The sequence below is a fragment of the Chiloscyllium plagiosum genome, unplaced genomic scaffold, assembly GCF_037043375.1.
Source record: "Chiloscyllium plagiosum isolate Xiang-an unplaced genomic scaffold, Cpla_swu_hap1 HiC_scaffold_20, whole genome shotgun sequence".
NCBI classification, from domain to species: Eukaryota; Metazoa; Chordata; class Chondrichthyes; order Orectolobiformes; family Hemiscylliidae; genus Chiloscyllium; species Chiloscyllium plagiosum.
Genome location: NW_028270158.1, coordinates 980,188 through 999,377, shown reverse-complemented (window position 1 = coordinate 999,377; position 19,190 = coordinate 980,188). Strand labels below are relative to the sequence as shown.

Here is a 19,190-nt window from a genome sequence, read left to right as displayed (position 1 = left end):
GGCATTGTAGCATGATGAGGACAGGCACACAAGCATGCAAGCAGGATGCTGTGTTAAAATGGCCTGTTATGGGAAGGTCAGGGTCATGCTTGTGCACAGACTGGAGTTGCTTAAACATCCGTAATGTCTCTGACTCTACTGCCACCGCTAGCAGTGCATTCCACACACCCAACGCTCTCTACGTAAAGAACCTACCTCTGACATCTCCCCTGTAGCTTCCTCGAATACCTTAAAATTATTACCCTCGTGACAGCCATTTCTGCCTGGGGAAAAGTCTCTAGTTATCTACTTTATCTCTGCCTCTCATTACCTGGTATGGGTGGGTTGCGCTTCGGCGGGTCGGTGTGGACTTGTTGGGCCGAAGGGCCTGTTTCCACACTGTAATGTAATGTAATCTAATCTAATCTAACCTGTACACCTCTCAGGTGCAAAGTGACTACCCAGTCTGCATTTGGTTTCTCCAATGTAGAGTAGGTTGTATTGGGTGCAGTGAATGCAGACTAGTGGTATCACTGCAAGGGAAGGGATTATTTTCATTACGGCAGCTAGATGTCCTTGAGAAGGTGGTGATAGTGAGCTGCCTTCTTGAACTGCCGCAGTGAGGTATTGTAGGTCGATTCTTACAGTCCATTGGGAGGGAATTCCAGAATTCCAACCCAGCGACCAGTGAAAGAATGGTGATATATTTTCAAATCAAGATAGTGAGTGACTTGAAGGGGAACTTACAGGTGGTGATGTTGCCATGAATCTGCTGCTTCTGTCCTTCCAGATGGAATTGGTCCTTGGGTTTGGAGGGTGCTGTCTGAGGATCTTTGGTGAACTTCTGTAGTGCATCTTGTAGATGGTAGAGGGTAGACAGATGGTAGAGGGTAGACAGATGGAGCAGTAAATGACTGGGTTGGAATTGTCCTGCTTTTTATGTACAGTACATACTTGGGCAATTTTCCATTTTGCTGGGTAGATACCAGTGTTGTAACTGTACTGGAACAGCTTGACGAGGGGAGTGACAAGTTCTGGAGCAGTCTTCAGTCCTACTGCTGGAATGTTGTCAGAACCTTTAGCCTTTTCAGGATCTGGTGTCTTCAACTGTCTCTTGATATCACATGGAGTGAATTGAATTGGCTGAGTACTGGTATATGTAATGCTGGGGAGCACAGGAGATGGGCTGAGATGTATTGTTCATTCGGTACTTCTGGTTGAAGGTTGCTTGGAATCTTCAGCCTTACCTTTTGCATTGATGTGCTGGGCTCTTCCATCAGCTGAGTGTATAGTTAGGGCACTTCAGAGGCGTGTTAAGAATTTGGTTTGGGACTTTGATTAAAGTCAAGATGCAGAAGTAATGGCACATTCTCTTCCCTAAACAACACTCATGAGCCACCTTGGTTTTTGCAAAAACCTAACAGTTACTGCTTCACTTTTACTGAATTTATATTTCAGATTATTTTCAAATTTCAAACTGCTGTAATAGGATTTAAGTTGCATTCTCTGGATTACTTGTTCTGATTTCTTAATTACTATCTCGTAGAATATCTAAACACTGTTGTATCCCATCTCCAATGGTGAGTGTCATTCTGCCAATTGTCATTGTGCAATGTGTATATGAAAGATCACGAATGCAAGTGCACACCCTCCGTTCTGTTGATATTTCTGTGATTCTAAAAAAAGTGTATAAACACAAACAATCCATGTCCCAAATTTCACCCCAACCTGTCCAGTTATATGATACTTTGCATGTTCAAAATGGATAAATTTCAGGGCAAGCATGTCTCAGTTAAAACATAATTCCATTTTTAAAAGTTATGAAAATTATGAAAAAGTATTTTTAAGAGACGATTTAACGCATCAAGTAATAATTAAATTCACTTTTCCATTCAGAGTACTTGGCTGTTTTACAGTGACTATTATTTTGGGTAAATGATTTTCTTTCCTTTCGTCCAATTTTACATCTATGGTTAGTTGGTAATTCATGAAGTGTAATGAGTGCAGAGAGTAAACACCTGTATTGGAAATAATTTAGAAGGCTTGTCTTGTTTACAACTGTGTACTTAGTTACCAAAAACAAAACATTATGAAATGAGATTTTGTGTGGTTATGCCACCAATGGTTACCAACAAACATTAAGCTTTCTGCTTCATTTCCAATGGACCTCCTGCAGCCTGTTTTACTGAAGATGATACTTTCAGATTGCATATGATTATTATAAATGCCCATCACATTTTTAAAAGACTAAGATGTTAATTTTCTCTGAAGTTTAAAATGCATTACATTTTTTCAAAACAAGTCTGTTGTTAACTGGTCTATAATGTGCTGGGAAGTGGCTTTATTAAATTTGGTCCAAGTACAGGTATCTTTGACATGGTTTATAAATAGGTAAAACAAGTTACATAGAATTATTACAGTTTGTATTTTTGATCCTGATTTTGAACTGTTTTTCCTAAAGGTATGCCACGTGCCAAGTACCACCGAATGCATCAAAGATCCTGGAAGTCAATCGCCAACAAACATTGATCCAACAAATGGCTTCAGCACAGTTCAGCATACTGACCAGTCTTCAAGCTATTCTGACAAACCTGCAGATACCACTGTGTCAATAGCGGCATCATTGAAATTAATGGAAGAAAACACCGCCAGAAATTCTGAGAAGTGCACTTATTATTCCCAACTAAGTGACCTTCCTAAATTGACTTGTAATAACCAATCCAATAACACATTCTCAGTATGCACAAGTCCTAAGAAAGAGGAATCAAAAACTGATGTCATGTTATCCACAAAGGAATCTCCTGATCATTATGCAATGAGTCTTCAGAACCTGTTAAAAAAATCAAGAGAATATGTAGAGAGAGAACAAAATCGACGTAGTGGGAAAAATGTTTCCAAGGAAAGTACAAATGAAAGTCATTCCGATAAAGAAAATGAAGGTGTTAAAATCAGTGACTGGGAAAAAGAAAGAAACAAAGTATCTACCAAAACTTTGAGTCCCAGTCTTGTGACAAGCAGTGCAAGGTCATCTTCACAGCCACAAAATGCCTCTGCCTCTGCAACAAATGAAAGCTGTGAATTATATGATAAAACAGCAGTTAGTACATCAGCTTCAGTTTTAAGTAATTCAACAAAAGTAGACTTTGCAGAAAAGTCAACAAAAGGCTTATCGAGAGAATCTGATTCAGATGAGGATTGGATAAACTGCTCAACAAGTGAACGTGACAGGAGCTTGCTTAAAAGCTTAATGGGGTCTTATGCAAAACTGCCCAACCCCGAACCAAGTCGCAGTCCGAAAATGCACCAAAGACGTCCCAGGACGTCGACCAATATTGTTATTAATAATCCAGTAAATGCTTATGAGCTAAGTCCGAAAGAAAAATTTAAAGGATTATCTGGGATACCTCTAGGTAAAATAAATATTAATTTTGATGCAAAGAGAGCAGTTGTGAATGAAGCTTTAATAGCTGTCAATCAAGAAGAAACAGAACAAAATGCTGGAAAACAACAGGATTTTCCAACATGCTTGGGAAGTGTTGATGAGATGCCGAGAAAAGGATGTTTACCCTTATGTGTTAAACCTTCTGGAGTATTGGAAAAAAAAATTATTGAAGGTGTAGTTGATAATGCTGTTCAAGCACCATTGAGCAGCTTAATTCAGAAAGATCATGATTTGGAAAGGACATCTCCATTATTTGTGAATAAACAGGAAATTATTGAGTCCTCAGAACCCCAGATTGAACTGAATCTCAGTGGCCAAAAGACGACCAGTTTGACGGAAAAAGCTAAACAAGGTTCACCCATTGAACTTAACAAATCCTATGATGTCAAGCATCCATCTCCAGTGCTGCTGCAAAACCAAGTGACAAAACAACAAATGGACCTCTCAGCTATGTCTTCAGCCAATGAAAAGAGTCTACAAAGTAGCATAGAAGCTAAAGCCAAACGTAAATTAGTGATGGGTACTTCAAGCGCCAAAGAAACAGTTCAGGAGATGTCCAGGTGGATTCGAGAGGAGAGACATCACAGAGTTTCTATTAGCAGGAGTGAAACTGAAGTGCCTCCAAATAACCAGAGTAATGCTTTAGGTAAGAATGGCTTTGTCTTGCGGTATGGAGAGGACTAAATTTTCCTTCTTGACAACTTCCATTCTAAGGGAGTACTAACTATGTGACACTTCTACAGTGATGGTTCTCCATGCTGAACCTGTGTTTTGTCTTGCAAAGGTGGCAATGCAATCTCATAGAACATAGAAAAGTACAGCACAGACCAGGCCCTTAAGCCCACTATGTTGTGCCGAGGTTTAATCCTAATGTAAATTATCAGAACTTAACCTACGCACCTCTCAACTCACTGCTATTCATGTGCATGTCCAGCAGTTGCTTAAATGTCCCCAAAGACTCTGCTTCCACCACCACCTCCGCTGGCAATGCATTCCATGCATTCACAACAGTCTGTGTAAAGAACCTACCTCTGATGTCTCCTCCATACCCTTCTCCTAATATCTTAAAACTATGACCCCTCGTACCAGTCGATCCTGCCCTGGGGAAAAGTCTCTGGCTATTGGCTCTACCCATGCCTCTCACTATCTTGTATACTTCAATCACGTCTCCTCTCTTCCTCCTCCTCTCCAGAGAGAAAAGTTGAAGCTTAGTCAACCTTTCTTCAAAAGGCAAGCTCTCCAGTCCAGGCAGCATCTTGGTAAACCTTCTTTGCACCCCCTCCAAAACCTCTGTATCTTTCCTATAGTAGGACGACCAGAACTGGACACAATATTCCAAGTGTGATCTCACCAGGGACTTGTGGAGCTGCAGCAAAACCTTGTAGCTCTTAAACGCGATCCCCCATTAATGAAAGCCAAAACACCATATGCTTGCTTAACAACCCTATCCACTTGGTTGGCAACTTTGAGGGAGCTATGTACTTGCACACCCAGATCCCTCTGTTCCTCCACACTGCCAAGAATCTTGTATTTAATCCTATATTCAGCATTTGAGTTCAACCTTCCAAAATGCATCACTTTGCATTTATCCAGGTTGTACTCCATCTGCCATTTCTCAGCCCAGGTCTGCATTCTGTCTGTCGTGTTGCAGCCTGCAATAGCCCTCTACACTATCGATGATACCTCCAACCTTTGTGTCATCTGCAAATTTACTAACCCATCCCTCAACCTCCTCATTCAAGTCATTTATAAAAACTAGAAACAGCAGAGGCCCAAGAACAGAGCCCTGCGGGACACCAGTCAACACAGTCCTCCAGGCAGAATACTTCCATCAACAACCACTCTCTGCCTTCTGTTAGCCAACCAATTCTGAATCCAGATAGTCAAATCTCCCTGGCTCCCATACTTCCTGACTTTATGAATGAGCCTACCATGGGGAATCTTATCAAATGCCTTGCTGAAGTCCATATACACCACATCCACTGCTTGACCTTCGTCAACCTGTCTTTTCACCTCCTTAAAGAACTCAATAAAGTTTGTGAGGCATGACTTGCCCCTCACAAAGCCATGGTGACTGCCTTTAATCACACTATGCTTTGCCAAATAGTCATAAATCCTATCCCTCAGAATTCTTTCCAAAACTTTGCTGACCACAGATGCGAGACTGACTGGTCTGTAATTGCCAGGGATTTCCCTATTCCTCTACTTGAAAAGAGGAACAACATTTGCCTCCTTCCAATCCTCTGGTACGACTCTCTTGGAGAGTGAGGAGGCAAAGATCCTCGCCAGCGGCTTAGCAACCTCCTTTCTTGTTTCCCGGAGCAGCCTAGAATAAATTTGGTCTGGCCCTGGGGACTTATCAATCTTAATATTTGTCAAAATTTCCAGCACATCACCTTTCATCAATCTTGATCTGTTCAAGACTGTATCCCAGCTCCTCTAAGTTTTCATTCACAACAAGGTCCCTTTCCTTAGTGAAAAACGAAGCAAAAAACTCATTTAGGGAAATGATTGCTGTTATGTAGTTAGGATGCCATCTAGTTAATAAATGTTAATCTCCTAGAAGCTTATCAGAATTTGTTAACTCTGCAGAATTTTGAAGATTTAAACGTCTATTCAGATTTTTGCACTTGGTCTTCGATAACTTTGATATTTAAAGTTGTGGAGACTTAAGTGTGCATATCAGGAAAGAATGTAAATTTAAAATAATTGTAAGTTGCAGTGTGTTAATGTGACAGTTTCTTTAAGCAGCTTTGTGTCCTTTACGTATGGAAGTCTTTGCCATTCAGTGGTCAGGAATTTAATAAGAACCAGGCAATGAAGGTTCACAGTTATGAAAGGTACATCTGATGATCACTTTCTGTGCAAGACCACTGATTCAAAATGAAAAAAATTTGGATAGAGACCAAACTTCTTCAGTGTTTGCCCTGTTACAGTCTTGTCATTAGACACAGTGTTGAAACCACTGCATTGATGTGAGCTTTCTTCACTCAGAGGATGGAACTTTGCTGATTGGGCCAGCTATAATTGCTTATTCCATATTAGCTGTTAGGTGGTAGTGGTGAGCTGGTTTATTAAACTGCTACCCATATATGATTAGGGAGCAGTTTCCAGGAGTTTGATCAAGCAACACTGAAGGAGTAGTGATAAAACTTCCAAGACAGAATGGTGAACAGCTTAGAGGGAAATCTGCAGGTGATTGTATTTTCATGTTGTGATACTTACCACTCGTTCCACATTAAAGGTGGATAGAAAAGATGTGAGGTCCGTGCATTTAGCGTTGCGAGCTCTGCACTGCAATAACTATTGTTGACGGTTAAACAACTTAAAGTTATCTCTCAAGTGTGGAGTCTCGTTTCCTCACTTTCTCCTAACATTGTACAATTATTGGGAGAAAGTGAGGACTGCAGATGCTGGAGATCAAAGTCAAAATGTGTGGCGCTGGAAAAGCACAGCAGGTCAGGCAGCATCCGAGGAGCAGGAGTCAATATTTCAGGCATAAGCCCTTCATCAGGAATGTTGATTCTCCTGCTCCTCAGATGCTGCCTGCTGTGCATTTCCAGCACCACACTTATTGACATTTACAATAATTGTACAATTTTCCATTTTTCACTTAATTCCATCTGCATGTCCCGATAATTATTCAGCTTACTGTGCAATGATTTGAATGTGATTTTTCTTCCCTGTTTGTTTTTACTTCCAGTTTTGTAGTTTACATGCCTCAATGAGGATACTTCACTCGCATTAGTTGAAAAATCTCCCTGTTGCTTGACCTACTCAGACACTGTAGATTTCATGCAGTGAACTCCACTCTGGATTAAAAACCTGATTTATCAAATTTCTCCCTGATAGCCCCCAATGAGCAATGTGAATGGCAAAAGCCATTCCTACTTCTGAGAATCAAACCTGAGTTTATATTTGGATTGTATGATAGGGTAATCATGGAAAAATCACTAGACTTCAAAGCTAATCTCTGTGATGAATGTGAAATTATCAGTCATTGTAAAAATTCACCCGCGTTATTCATGTCCTTTAGGGAAAGATGACTGCTGCTATGCCTGACTCCACACAAGAATACAATATAGCTCAGGAACAGGCCCTCCAGATCAATAAGCCTCCACTGATTCCTCATCCTTCTCTAGACTGGAATTTTTTGCCAATACGTGGTTACTGTGCCCCTGTTTGCCTCCCATTCATGTCTATCAAGATATGCCTTAAACATTGCTAACGTGCCTGCTTTGTGTGTTCCAGGCATCCATTATCCTCTGAAAAATTTCCTTGCATTACCCCCTTAAACTTTCCCCCTCTTGCCATGAACCTGTGCCCTTTTGTTGTTGACCTTTCCACCCTCGGAAAAAGCCTCTGACTATCCACTGTGTCTATGCATCTTATAATTTTGTAGGCCTATCAGGTCATTCCTCAGCCAGTGTCTTTCCAGTGAAAACAATGAGTTTATCCAGGCTCTCCTGACAAAAACGCTCCAGACCAGGCAACCTTCTGGTAAACCTTGCATCTCTCCAAAACAACCATGTCTTTCTGGTGGTGTGGTGACCAGAATTGCCTGCAATATTTCAAAATGTGGCCAAACTGAAGTTTTATACAAATATAACTTGCCAACTTTTGTCTTCTGTGCCCTGGCTGATGAAGACAAGTATTGCCTCCTGCATTGCCATTTTCAGGGATCTATGGACCTATATGCCCAGATCCCAGTATGTCAGTGCTCCTAAGGGTTTTTCCATTTATTGTATAATTTGCACCTGAATTTGATCTGCTAAATGCATCACCTCACATTTGTTTGGATTAAATGCCACCTGCCACGTCTCTGCCCAAAACTGCAATCTATCTATATCTAGTTGTATCCTTTGACAATCCTCACTATCTGCAACTCCGCCAGTTTTAGTGTCATCTGCAAACTTAATAATCAGACTGACTATATTTTTGTCCAGATTAATTATATATTACGAACAAAGATCCCAGCACTGATCCCTGCGGAACACCACTAGTTACTGATCTCCATTGTGAAAAGCACTCTTCTACCCATACTGTCCGTCTTCTATGACCAAGCCAATTTTGTATCCATCTAGCCAGCTCACCCAGGATCCCATGAGATTCTTCCTTGTGTATGAGCTATGAGCTACCTTTTCATAAGCCTTAAAGTCCATGTGGACAACATCCGTTGCCCTTCCCTCATTAATCATTCTTGTTACCTCCTCAAAAAACTCAATCAACTTGAATCTGACTACATATCTCTTCCTCTGTCTCTTGCTGGCAGCTGGGAGGTCTATAATACAATCCCAGCATTGTCATTGCGTCCTTTCTGTTCTGGAACCTCTATCCATAATGACTCGCTGCAAAATCCCTCTAAAGTGTCCTTCCTAAACACAGCTATGCTATGCTCCCTAAGCAGTAATGCAACTCCCCCACCTATGTTGCTTCCTCCACTGTCTTGTCTAAAACATCAATATTGCAGAATGTTAAGTTGCCAATACTGTCCCTCTTTCAGTCATGTCACGATCAGAGTTATCCTAATTACATGTATTAGTCCAGGCTCTAATTTAATTTGTCTTGCCTGTTATACTTCTTGCATTGAAGCAAATATGGTCCAAGCCTCCAGTTTTGCTTGGCTTAGCAATCTCTCCTGACTGCTATTCCTCTTAGCTATATTTGCCTTAGTCTCAAGCTCTCCCCCAGTCTCTATACTTACTGACCTGCTGTTCTGGTTCCCATTCTCCTGCCACACTACTTTAAACTCACCTGAGTGGCACTATCAAACCTCTCTGCCAGTTTAGGTGCCAACCCATCCTTTTTGTACAGGTCCCACATTCCCTGGAAAACATCCCAATGATCTACACATCTGAAGCCCTCTCCCCTACACCAGGTCTTTCGCCATGTGTTCAATTATACACTCTGTTCCCAGCATGAACATAGAACATAGAAGAATACAGCGCAGTACAGGCCCTTTGGCCCTCGATGTTGCGCCGATCCAAGCCCACCTAACCTACACTAGCCCACTATCCTCCATATGCCTATCCAATGCACGTTTAAATGCCCATAATGAGGGAGAGTCCACCACTGCTACTGGCAGGGCATTCCATGAACTCACGACTCGCTGAGTAAAGAACCTACCCCTAACATCTGTCCTATACCTACCCCCCCTTAATTTAAAGCTATGCCCCCTTGTAATAGCTGACTCCATACGAGGAAAAAGATTCTCACTGTCGACCCTATCTAAACCCCTAATCATCTTATACACCTCTATCAAGTCACCCATAAATCTTCTTTTCTCCAATGAAAACAACCCCAAGTGCCTCAGCCTTTCCTCATACGATCTTTCTACCATACCAGGCAACATCCTGGTAAACCTCCTCTGCACCCGTTCCAGTGCCTCCACATCCTTCCTATAGTATGGCGACCAAAACTTCACACAACACTCCAGATGTGGCCGCACCAGAGTCTTATACAACTGCAACATGACCTCAGTACTCCGGAACTCAATTCCTCTACCAATAAAAGCCAGTACGCCATATGCCTTCTTCACCGCACTATTTACCTGGGTGGCAACTTTCAAAGATTTGTGTACATGGACACCAAGATCCCTCTGCTCATCCACACTACCAAGTATCCGACCGTTAGCCCAGTACCCCATCTTTTTATTACTCTTACCAAAGTGAATCACCTCACACTTAGCTACATTGAACTCCATTTGCCACCTTTCTGCCCAGTTTTGCAGCTTATCTATATCCCGCTGTAACCTGCCACATCCTTCCTCACTGTCTACAACTCCTCCGACGTTCGTATCATCCGCAAACTTGCTCACCCAACTTTCTAACCCCTCCTCCAGGTCATTTATAAAAATGACAAACAGCAATGGTCCCAAAACAGATCCTTGCGGAACACCGCTAGTGACGGCACTCCAAGATGAACCTTTGCCATCAACTACTACCCTCTGTCTTCTTCCAGCCAGCCAACTCCTAATCCGAACCTCCAACTCACCCTCAATGCCATAGCTCCGTATTTTTTGCAGTAGTCTACCATGGGGAACCTTATCAAACGCCTTACTAAAATCCATATACACCACATCTACTGCTTTCCCCTCGTCCACCTCCTTAGTCACCTTCTCAAAGAATTCAATAAGGTTTGTGAGGCACGACCTGCCCTTCACAAAACCATGCTGACTATCCTTGATCACATTATTCCTATCCAGATGTTCATAAATCCTATCCCTTACAATTCTCTCTAAGATTTTGCCCACAACAGAAGTGAGACTCACCGGCCTATAGTTACTAGGGTTATCCCTACTCCCCTTCTTGAACAAGGGAACCACATTTGCTAGCCTCCAATCTTCTGGCACTACTCCTGTAGACAACGAGGACATAAAAATCAAGGCCAATGGCTCTGCAGTCTCCTCCATTGCTTCCCAGAGAATCCTAGGATAAATGCCATCAGTCCCAGGGGACTTATCTATTTTCACCCTTTCCAGAATTTCCAACACCTCTTCTCTACATACCTCAAAGCCATCCATTCTACTTAATTGTGACTCAGTACTCACATTGACAACAATGTCCTGTTCCTGATTGAATACTGACGAAAAGTATTCATTCAGTGTCTCCCCAATCTCTTCAGCCTCCACACGCAACTTCCCACTACTATCCTTGACTGGACCTATTCCTACCCTAGTCATTCTTTTATTCCTCCACGCTTATCTCTCCACGCTTCAGGCTCTCTGCCTTTATTCCTGATGAAGGGCTTTTGCTCGAAACGTCGATTTTGCCTGTCCTCGGATGCTGCCTGAATTGCTGTGCTCTTCCAGCACCACTGATCCAGAATCTGGTTTCCAGCATCTGCAGTCATTGTTTTTACCTCATTCTTTTATTCCTGACATACCTATAGAAAGCCTTAGGGTTTTCCCTAATCCTACCAACTAAGGACCTTTCATGTCCCCTCCTTGCTGCTCTTAGCTCTCTCTTCAGGTCCTTCCTGGCTACCTTATAACTCTCAATCGCCCCAATTGAACCTTCACGCCTCATCTTTACATAGGCCGCCCTCTTCCATTTAACAAGGGATTCCAATTCCTTATTAAACCACGGCTCCCTCACACGACCCTTTCCTCCCTGCCTGACGGGCACATACTTATCAAGGACACTCAATAGTTGCTCCTTGAACAAGCTCCACATATCAATTACACCCTTGCCTTGAAGCTTACTTTTCCAGGCCACACATCCTAAGTCATGCCTCACAGCATCATAATTTCCCTGCCCCCATCTATAACTCTTGCCCTGTAGTGCACACTTATCCCTCTCCATCACTAGAGTAAAAGTCACCGAATTGTGGTCACTGTCCCCAAAGTGCTCACCTACCTCTAATTCTAACACCTGGCCTGGTTCATTACCCAGAACCAAATCCAGTATGGCCTCACCTCTTGTTGGCCTATCTACATATTGTGTCAGGAAACCCTCCTGCACACATTGGACAAACACTGACCCATCTAACGAACTTGAGCTATAGCTTTCCCAATTAATATCAGGAAAGTTAAAGTCCCCCATAACAACCACCCTATTACTTTCACTCTTCTCTTGAATCATCCTCGCAATCCTTTCTTCTACGTTTCTAGGACTATTAGGAGGCCTGTAAAAAACTCCTAACAGGGTGAGCTCACCTTTCCTATTCCTAACCTCCGGATGTGGCATGCAGAGTAATCCTGCTTTTTAGTTCACTATCTATCTCCCTGAATTGCCAATACAGGACCTTGTCACTCTTTCTACCCATGGAGTCTGTCTTGCGTCCAAAGAAGCACCTATCTCTGCCCCTGACTATATAATCTCTATTTTCTACTGATCTGCTTTGCTTTGTCCTTTCTCTGTGGACAGCAGAGCCAGCCTTGGTGCCACTGTGCTGGCTGCTGCTACCTGATGGGTTATCCCTCTTAATAGTATCCAAAATGAAAGAGTTGTTTGACAGAGGATAGCTACAGGAGACTCCTGGCAGAAAGTGAGGACTGCAAATGCTGGAGATCAGAGTTAAGAGTGCGGTGCTGGAAAAGCACAGCTGGTCAGGCAGCATCCGAGGAGCAGGAGAATTGATGTTATGAGCATCAGTTCCCTGAAGAGCTTATGGTCAAAACAACAATTCTCCTGCTCCTCTGATGCTGCCTGACCAGCTGTGCTTTTCCAGCACTGCACTCTTGACGCAGGAGACTTCTACACTAACTGCCTGACCCATCTAGCAGTCACCTATCTATCTACCTGTACCTTGGGTGTGACCACCTTTCTATAACTTCAGTTTATGATGCTCTCCAACGTTTGTGTGTTCCTTCATGTTTCCAAATGCTGCTCAAGCCAATTCATGCATTCTGTGAGTAGTTGAAGCTGGGTACACTTCCTGCAGATGTCATTATCAAGAATGCTCTCTGTATCCATAATTAGAAATCACAGAATATCATGTCATAGTCCAACAAGTTTATTGGGAAATACTAGCTTTGGGAGCGCTACTCTTCATCAGATGGTTGTGGAGTATAAGGTCATAAGACACAGAATTTAAAGCATAAGATTACTGTGTCATACAGTAATATATTGAGCAAACCTGGATTGTTAAGTCTTTCACCTTTCAGAATGCAGGTTTTGTTTTGTTAATGTGAAACCCAGACCTCTTTTAAGTCACCTTCTCGAGATACTTAAGGTTTTATAACAAAAGGGAACATCTCAGCTCAGACAATGCATTAAAGGTGCCAGGTCAGAGTCTGTCTGTATTCCAATTTTGAGTCAGATGGGTTCTATTTCAAAGTGGAATTTACAAAACATTACAGGTATTGACTGATTATGCATTTTTTGAGTAAAATAGAATGTATCTGCAAATACAAATTCACCCCCTGGACTTATACGTGCGCGTGCATGTCAGTGTGGTCACCTGTCATGTGACATGAACCCAAGATCCCAGTTGAGGCCAATCCCATGGGTACCGAATTTGACTATCAGCCTCTGCTTGGCCACTCTGCATTGTTGCCTATCTTAGAGTCCACCTTGGAGGGTGGTCACCTGAAAATCAGAGGCCAAATGTCTCTGATTGCTGAAGTGTTCTCTGACTGGAAGGGAATACCCTTGTCTGTTGTTTGTTGCGTGGTGTTCATTCATCCGTTGTTGTAGTGTTTGCTTGGTCTCGCCAATGTACCATGCCTCAGGGCATCCTTGCCTGCAATGTAAGAGATGGACAATGTTGACTGAGTCACAAGTGTACCTGCCACGTACTCAGCCAACGTTGTCCATCTCTTACACTGCAGGCAAGGATGCCCTGAGGCATGGTACATTGGCAAGACCAAGCAGACACTATGACAGCGGATGAATGAACACCATGCAACAATCAACAGCCAAGGGTGTTCCCTCCCAGTGAGGGAGCACTTCAGCGGTCAGGGATGTTTGGCCTCAGATCTTCAGGTGACCATCCTCCAAGGCAAACTTCGGAATAGGCAACAAAGCAAAGTGGCCGAGCAGAGGCTAATAGCCCAGTTTTGGTGCCCATGAGGATAGCCTCAACTGGGATCATCTGTCTCTCTCTCTTTCTCTCTCACTCACTCACTCAAGCATCCACCCTCACAGGCTTATAGTCCATCACACCCACATACACACTTTACCAAGGTTTCACCCACGGGTCAGGCAGCATCCAGGGAACAGGAGAATCAATGTTTCGGGCATAAGCCCTTCTTCAGGAATGATTCCTGAAGAAGGGCTTAAGCCCGAAACGTCAATTCTCCTGTTCCCTGGATGCTGCCTGACCTGCTGCACTGTTCCAGCAACACATTTTCAGCTCTCATCTCCAGCATCTGCAGACCTCACTTTCTCCTCAAGGTTTCACCCACGCAAACACAGTGTCGTACATTCACGTTCTCACTCACTCACTCACTCACTCACTCACTCATATACACACACACACACGTCTATGGGGTGCAGATATATCTGCAGAATCATTCTATTTTGCTCAATACCTGTAATATTTTGTAAATTCCACTTTGGAAATAGAACCAGTCTGACTCAAGATTGGGATACAGACAGACTCTGACCTCACACCTTTAAAGCATTGTCTGAGCTGAGATGTCCCCTTTTGTTATAAGGCCTTAAGTTAGTTCAAGGTGGTGACTTAAAAGTAGTTCTGGGATTCACATTAATGAACTAAAGCTTGCATTCTCGAAGATGAAAGACTTAACAATTGGGTTTGTTATATATCACAATATATCACTGTGTGACACTGTAATCTTTTGCTATAAATTGTGTTATGATCTTATACTCCACAACGACCTGATGAAGTAGCAGTGCTGTGACAGCTTGTGCTTCCACATAAATTTGTTAGACTATAAACTGGTGTTGTGATTTTTAACTTTGTCCACCCAGTCCATCACCGGCTCCTCCACATCTCTGTATCCATGATTGGCTACATCTCCCAGGTGGAACACAAAACCCCACCAACTGACTTGATTAACCCTCTATTAGCTGTTAGATTCCAAGTTAATTTTAATTACATAGAACGTTACAGCACAGCACAGGCCCTTAGGCCCTCTATGTTCCACCGACCTGTGAAAGTAATCTGATACCCATCTAACCTACACTGCTCCATTATTATATATGTCCAATGCCCATTTAAACAGCCTTAACGTTGGCGAGTCTACTAATGTTGCAGACAGAGTCTTCCATGCCTCTACTACTCTCTGAATAAAGAAACTACCCCTGATATCTGTTCTGTATCTATCACCCCTCAATTTAAAGCCATGTCCTCTCGTGTTATCCTTCACCATCCAAGGAAAAAGGCTCTCACTGTCCACCCTATCTAACCCTCTGATTATTTTAGAGGTCTCGATTAAATCACCTCTCAACCTTCTTGTCTCCAATGAAAACAGCCTCAGTTCCCTCAGCCTTTGGTTGTTTCCTTCCATACCAGGCAACATCCTTGTAAATCTCCTCTGAATCTCCTTGTAAATCTCCTTTGCAAAGCTTCCACATCCTTCCTATTAAATAGCTGCCTAAAACTTAGTTATTACTTTCTAACAAATAGCATCTCAAACTTACTCACTATCTAAGCTCCCTGTGCTAAGCAGAAAATGAACTAACTGCACTAACCCTTTTGAAAGACTGAGGCCCACACTGCCTGTAATACAGTGAGAGTCTTTTACCTGTAGCACCAAGATAATGAACGGAATAACATCAACTAGCACCTGACCAGCACGGACCAATCAGAAACCATACTCTTTTATCTCTCTCCCTTTAACATTAACAGAATGCTTCTTCAGAATGGGTGGCTGCTCTCTGCTTCTGAAAGGAAATGTGCATGAACTGAAACTAGGCCCAAGAACCTCTGTGCTCAATTTCAATAATGTGACTTTGCACCCATAACAATGTGCTTGACTCTTAATTGCCCTCTGAAACGGCTAGTAAGGCACTCAGTTTAAGCACAATGAGGGATGGGTAATGTAGTGATTGGAAACAGGTGGACCTTGTTGACGGAGGTTCTTGATTGGCTTGGGTCAACGAAGGAGAAAGTGAGGTCTGCAGATGCTGGAGATCAGAGCTGAAAATGTGTTGCTGGAAAAGCGCAGCAGGTCAGGCAGCATCCAGGGAACAGGCTTATGCCCAAAACGTCGATTCTCCCGTTCCCTGGATGCTGTCTGACCTGCTGCGCTTTTCCAGCAACACATTTTCAGCTTGGGTCAACGAACCCAAGTAGGGGATTTAGAATCTCCTCCGTTCAGGGGACTGACTCTGAGCTGGCTAGCCACAGACAGTGTACTGTGCACAAGTAAATAAAAGGTGACAGGATACCAGCCATTGTGCAGTCAATTCATGTAGTAAATGCTGACCTTACTAATGACACTGAAATCTTATAAAACACTAAGAACTATGGGTGCTAGAAATCAGAAACAAAAACAAATTGCTGGAAAAAGCACTTGATGAAGGAGCAGCACTCCGAAAGCTAGTGCTTCCAAATAAACCTGTTGGACTATAACCTGGTGTTGTCTGATTTTTAACTTTGTACACCCCAGTCCAACACTGGCACCTCCAAATGAGGGGAAAATTCAGCAGGGAAGTCTGGCAGCATCTATGGAGAAAAAAACAATTAACATCCAGTGATTCTTCTTCAGAATAAAACAGAAGGTTTGGTCAATTTTGACTTTTGAACCCAACAAGTTGAAGCACCTTGCTCCAACCTGTTACTTGTTTGGGTGTTTTGCGGATTTATAGCACAGAAGCAGACCCTTCGGTCCAACTTGTCCATGCCGACCAGATATCCCAACCCAATCTAGTCCCACCTGCCAGCACCCAGCGCATATCACTCCAAACTCTTCCTATTCATATACCTATCCAGATGCCTTTTAAATGTTGCAATTGTTCTAACCTCCGCCACATCCTCTGGTTGCCCCTTAGGTATCTCAATAAAACATATAATCAAGAAAGAACCCACTCTTTTCACTACTGCAGACTTAGTGTAAGGCCACGCTTAAAATATCCACTTATCTGTTTCTGTGCTGTGACCTCTCCCAAACAGGTTCCTCCAAGATCAGTTGTGAATTTTACTGTTTTAATTTTCCCAGATGCACTCCGATGTCCAGCAATACATGAATTCAAACAGCAAAGGCAGTAACAGGCTCACTGCTCTGTCAGTTAGCAATGTGGGTTTCTTTCTGTCTCTCCCCTGCACTGATCTCACCATGTGCTTCCTTTGTCTGTTCCTCTCCCTTTTAAAGGTGCTGTTGTTTTGACTTTCTTTTTCTCTCCAACATTCCAAAACAATGCAACAGTATATAAAACCGTAATTGCTACTCCTGTAATTTGAGGAAGTTATCTCCAATACCTAAAATACCTCAAAACAGGAGCAGCTGTAAAACCGGAAATTTTTCCCATCCTTCATCTTGGATTATCCAGATTCGATTCAACTACAGTTGTATGTCAAAAATCATCTCAGACTGGATAAGGACGGCAGATTTTGTTTCTTAAATGATATGTGTAAGCCAGATAGGTTTTTGCAGTAGATAATCAATGTTATGATCACTGTTTCTGAGACTAGCTTTATGTTCCATATTTGTTATTTGAATTTAAATTCTATGGTGGAATTTGAATCTGTCCTGACCCAGAGCATTAACCTAGACATCTGGGTTACCAGTACAATGACATTATCAGTAATTACATTAGATTACATTACAGTGTGGAAACAGGCCCTTCGGCCCAACAAGTCCACACCGACCCGCCAAAGCGCAACCCACCCAGACCCCTACATTTACCCCTTACCTAACACTATGGGCAATTTAGCATGGCCAATTCACCTGACCTGCACATCTTTGGACTATGGGAGGAAACCGGAGCATCCGGAGGAAACCCACGCAGACACGGGGAGAACGTGCAAACTCCACACAGTCAGTCGCCTGAGGCGGGAATTGAACCCGGGTCTCCGGCGCTGTGAGGCAGCAGTGCGAACCACCGTGCCGCCCACAATGTGTAACGTTCAGAAAGGGTATAAAGAAGCAGAACTCGAGACGGTTAGCTAAGTCATAGATTTTGAGCCAGCGGGTGGAATAAAGATGACAGTAAGGTCTGTGATGGGGTGGAAGTCAGGAGCGGCTGGGTGAGGAAGAGGCGTTAGGGGCTGAGAAACGCAAGTCTTGGAGGAGGTGGAGGGTGTGGATGGTGGCCCAAACATATGTGGGGAGTTCCTGGACTGGGGGGATGGGACAGTATCGAGGTAGGGGACAAAAAAGGCAAGTTTTCAACCAAATGAAGAGAAACTTCAAATTGCAGGTGCAGAGGGATCCTAGTTTTAAGATGGAAGGGCAAAACGTGGCAGCTCAGGGACTGTTTAAGTTTGTATGCAGCTCTTTATCCTCATAAGACAAGCCTTTCATCTCTGGAATTAATCTAGTGTACTCCAAGTGTAGTCTCACTGATGCCATGCACAGTTTCACCAATTCTTTCTCACTTTATACACCATTCCATTAGCAGATGCCAAAATTTCATTTGCCCTCCCTATTGCCTGCTGTACCTACATACTACATTCCTGCAAATTCGTGTTCAAGGTCATTCAAAGAACAAAGAGCAAAACAGCACAGAAATAGGCCCTTGGAATACAAGGAGAACTAGCTATTTGGATACAGAACTGGCTCAAAGGTAGAAGACAGCGGGTGGTGGTGGAGGGTTGTTTTTCAGACTGGAAGCCTGCGACCAGTGGAGTGCCACAAGGATTGGTACTGGGTCTTATACTTTTTGTCATTTACATAAATGATTTGGATGCGAGCATAAGAGGTACAGTTAGTAAGTTTGCAGGTGACACCAAAATTGGAGGTGGAGTGGAAGGCGAAGAGGGTTACCTCAGATTACAACAGGTTCTGGATCAGATGGGCCAATGGGGTGAGAAGTGGCAGATGCAGTTTAATTCAGATAAATGCGAGGTGCTGCATTTTGGGAAAGCAAATCTTAGCAGGACTTATACACTTAATGGTAAGGTCCTAGGGAGTGTTGCTGAACAAAGAGACCTTGGAGTGCAGGTTCATAGCTCCTTGAAAGTGGAGTTGGAGGTAGATAGGATAGTGAAGGCGCCGTTTGGTATGCTTTCCTTTATTGGTCAGAGTATTGAGTACAGGAGTTGGGAGGTCATGTTGTGGCTGTACAGGACATTGGTTAGGCCACTGTTGGAATATTGCGTGCAATTCTGGTCTCCTTCCTATCGGAGACTTGAAAGGGTTCAGAAAAGATTTACAAGGATGTTGCCAGGGTTGGAGGATTTGAGCTACAGGGAGAGG

The 19,190-nt window shown here is 43.0% G+C and overlaps 1 protein-coding gene across 4 annotated transcripts in view; it reads left to right on the top strand.

Moving 5' to 3' along the window:
* ccp110 (centriolar coiled-coil protein 110) overlaps positions 1-19,190 on the top strand; it is an 89,172-nt gene that overhangs the window by 27,400 nt on the left and 42,582 nt on the right. For all 4 annotated transcript variants that reach the window (XM_087997582.1, XM_087997585.1, XM_087997584.1 and 1 more), the window contains one exon: positions 2,441-4,067. In XM_087997582.1, coding sequence (XP_087853708.1) covers positions 2,441-4,067 — 1,627 coding nt within the window. The remainder of the gene's footprint in view (positions 1-2,440; positions 4,068-19,190) is intronic.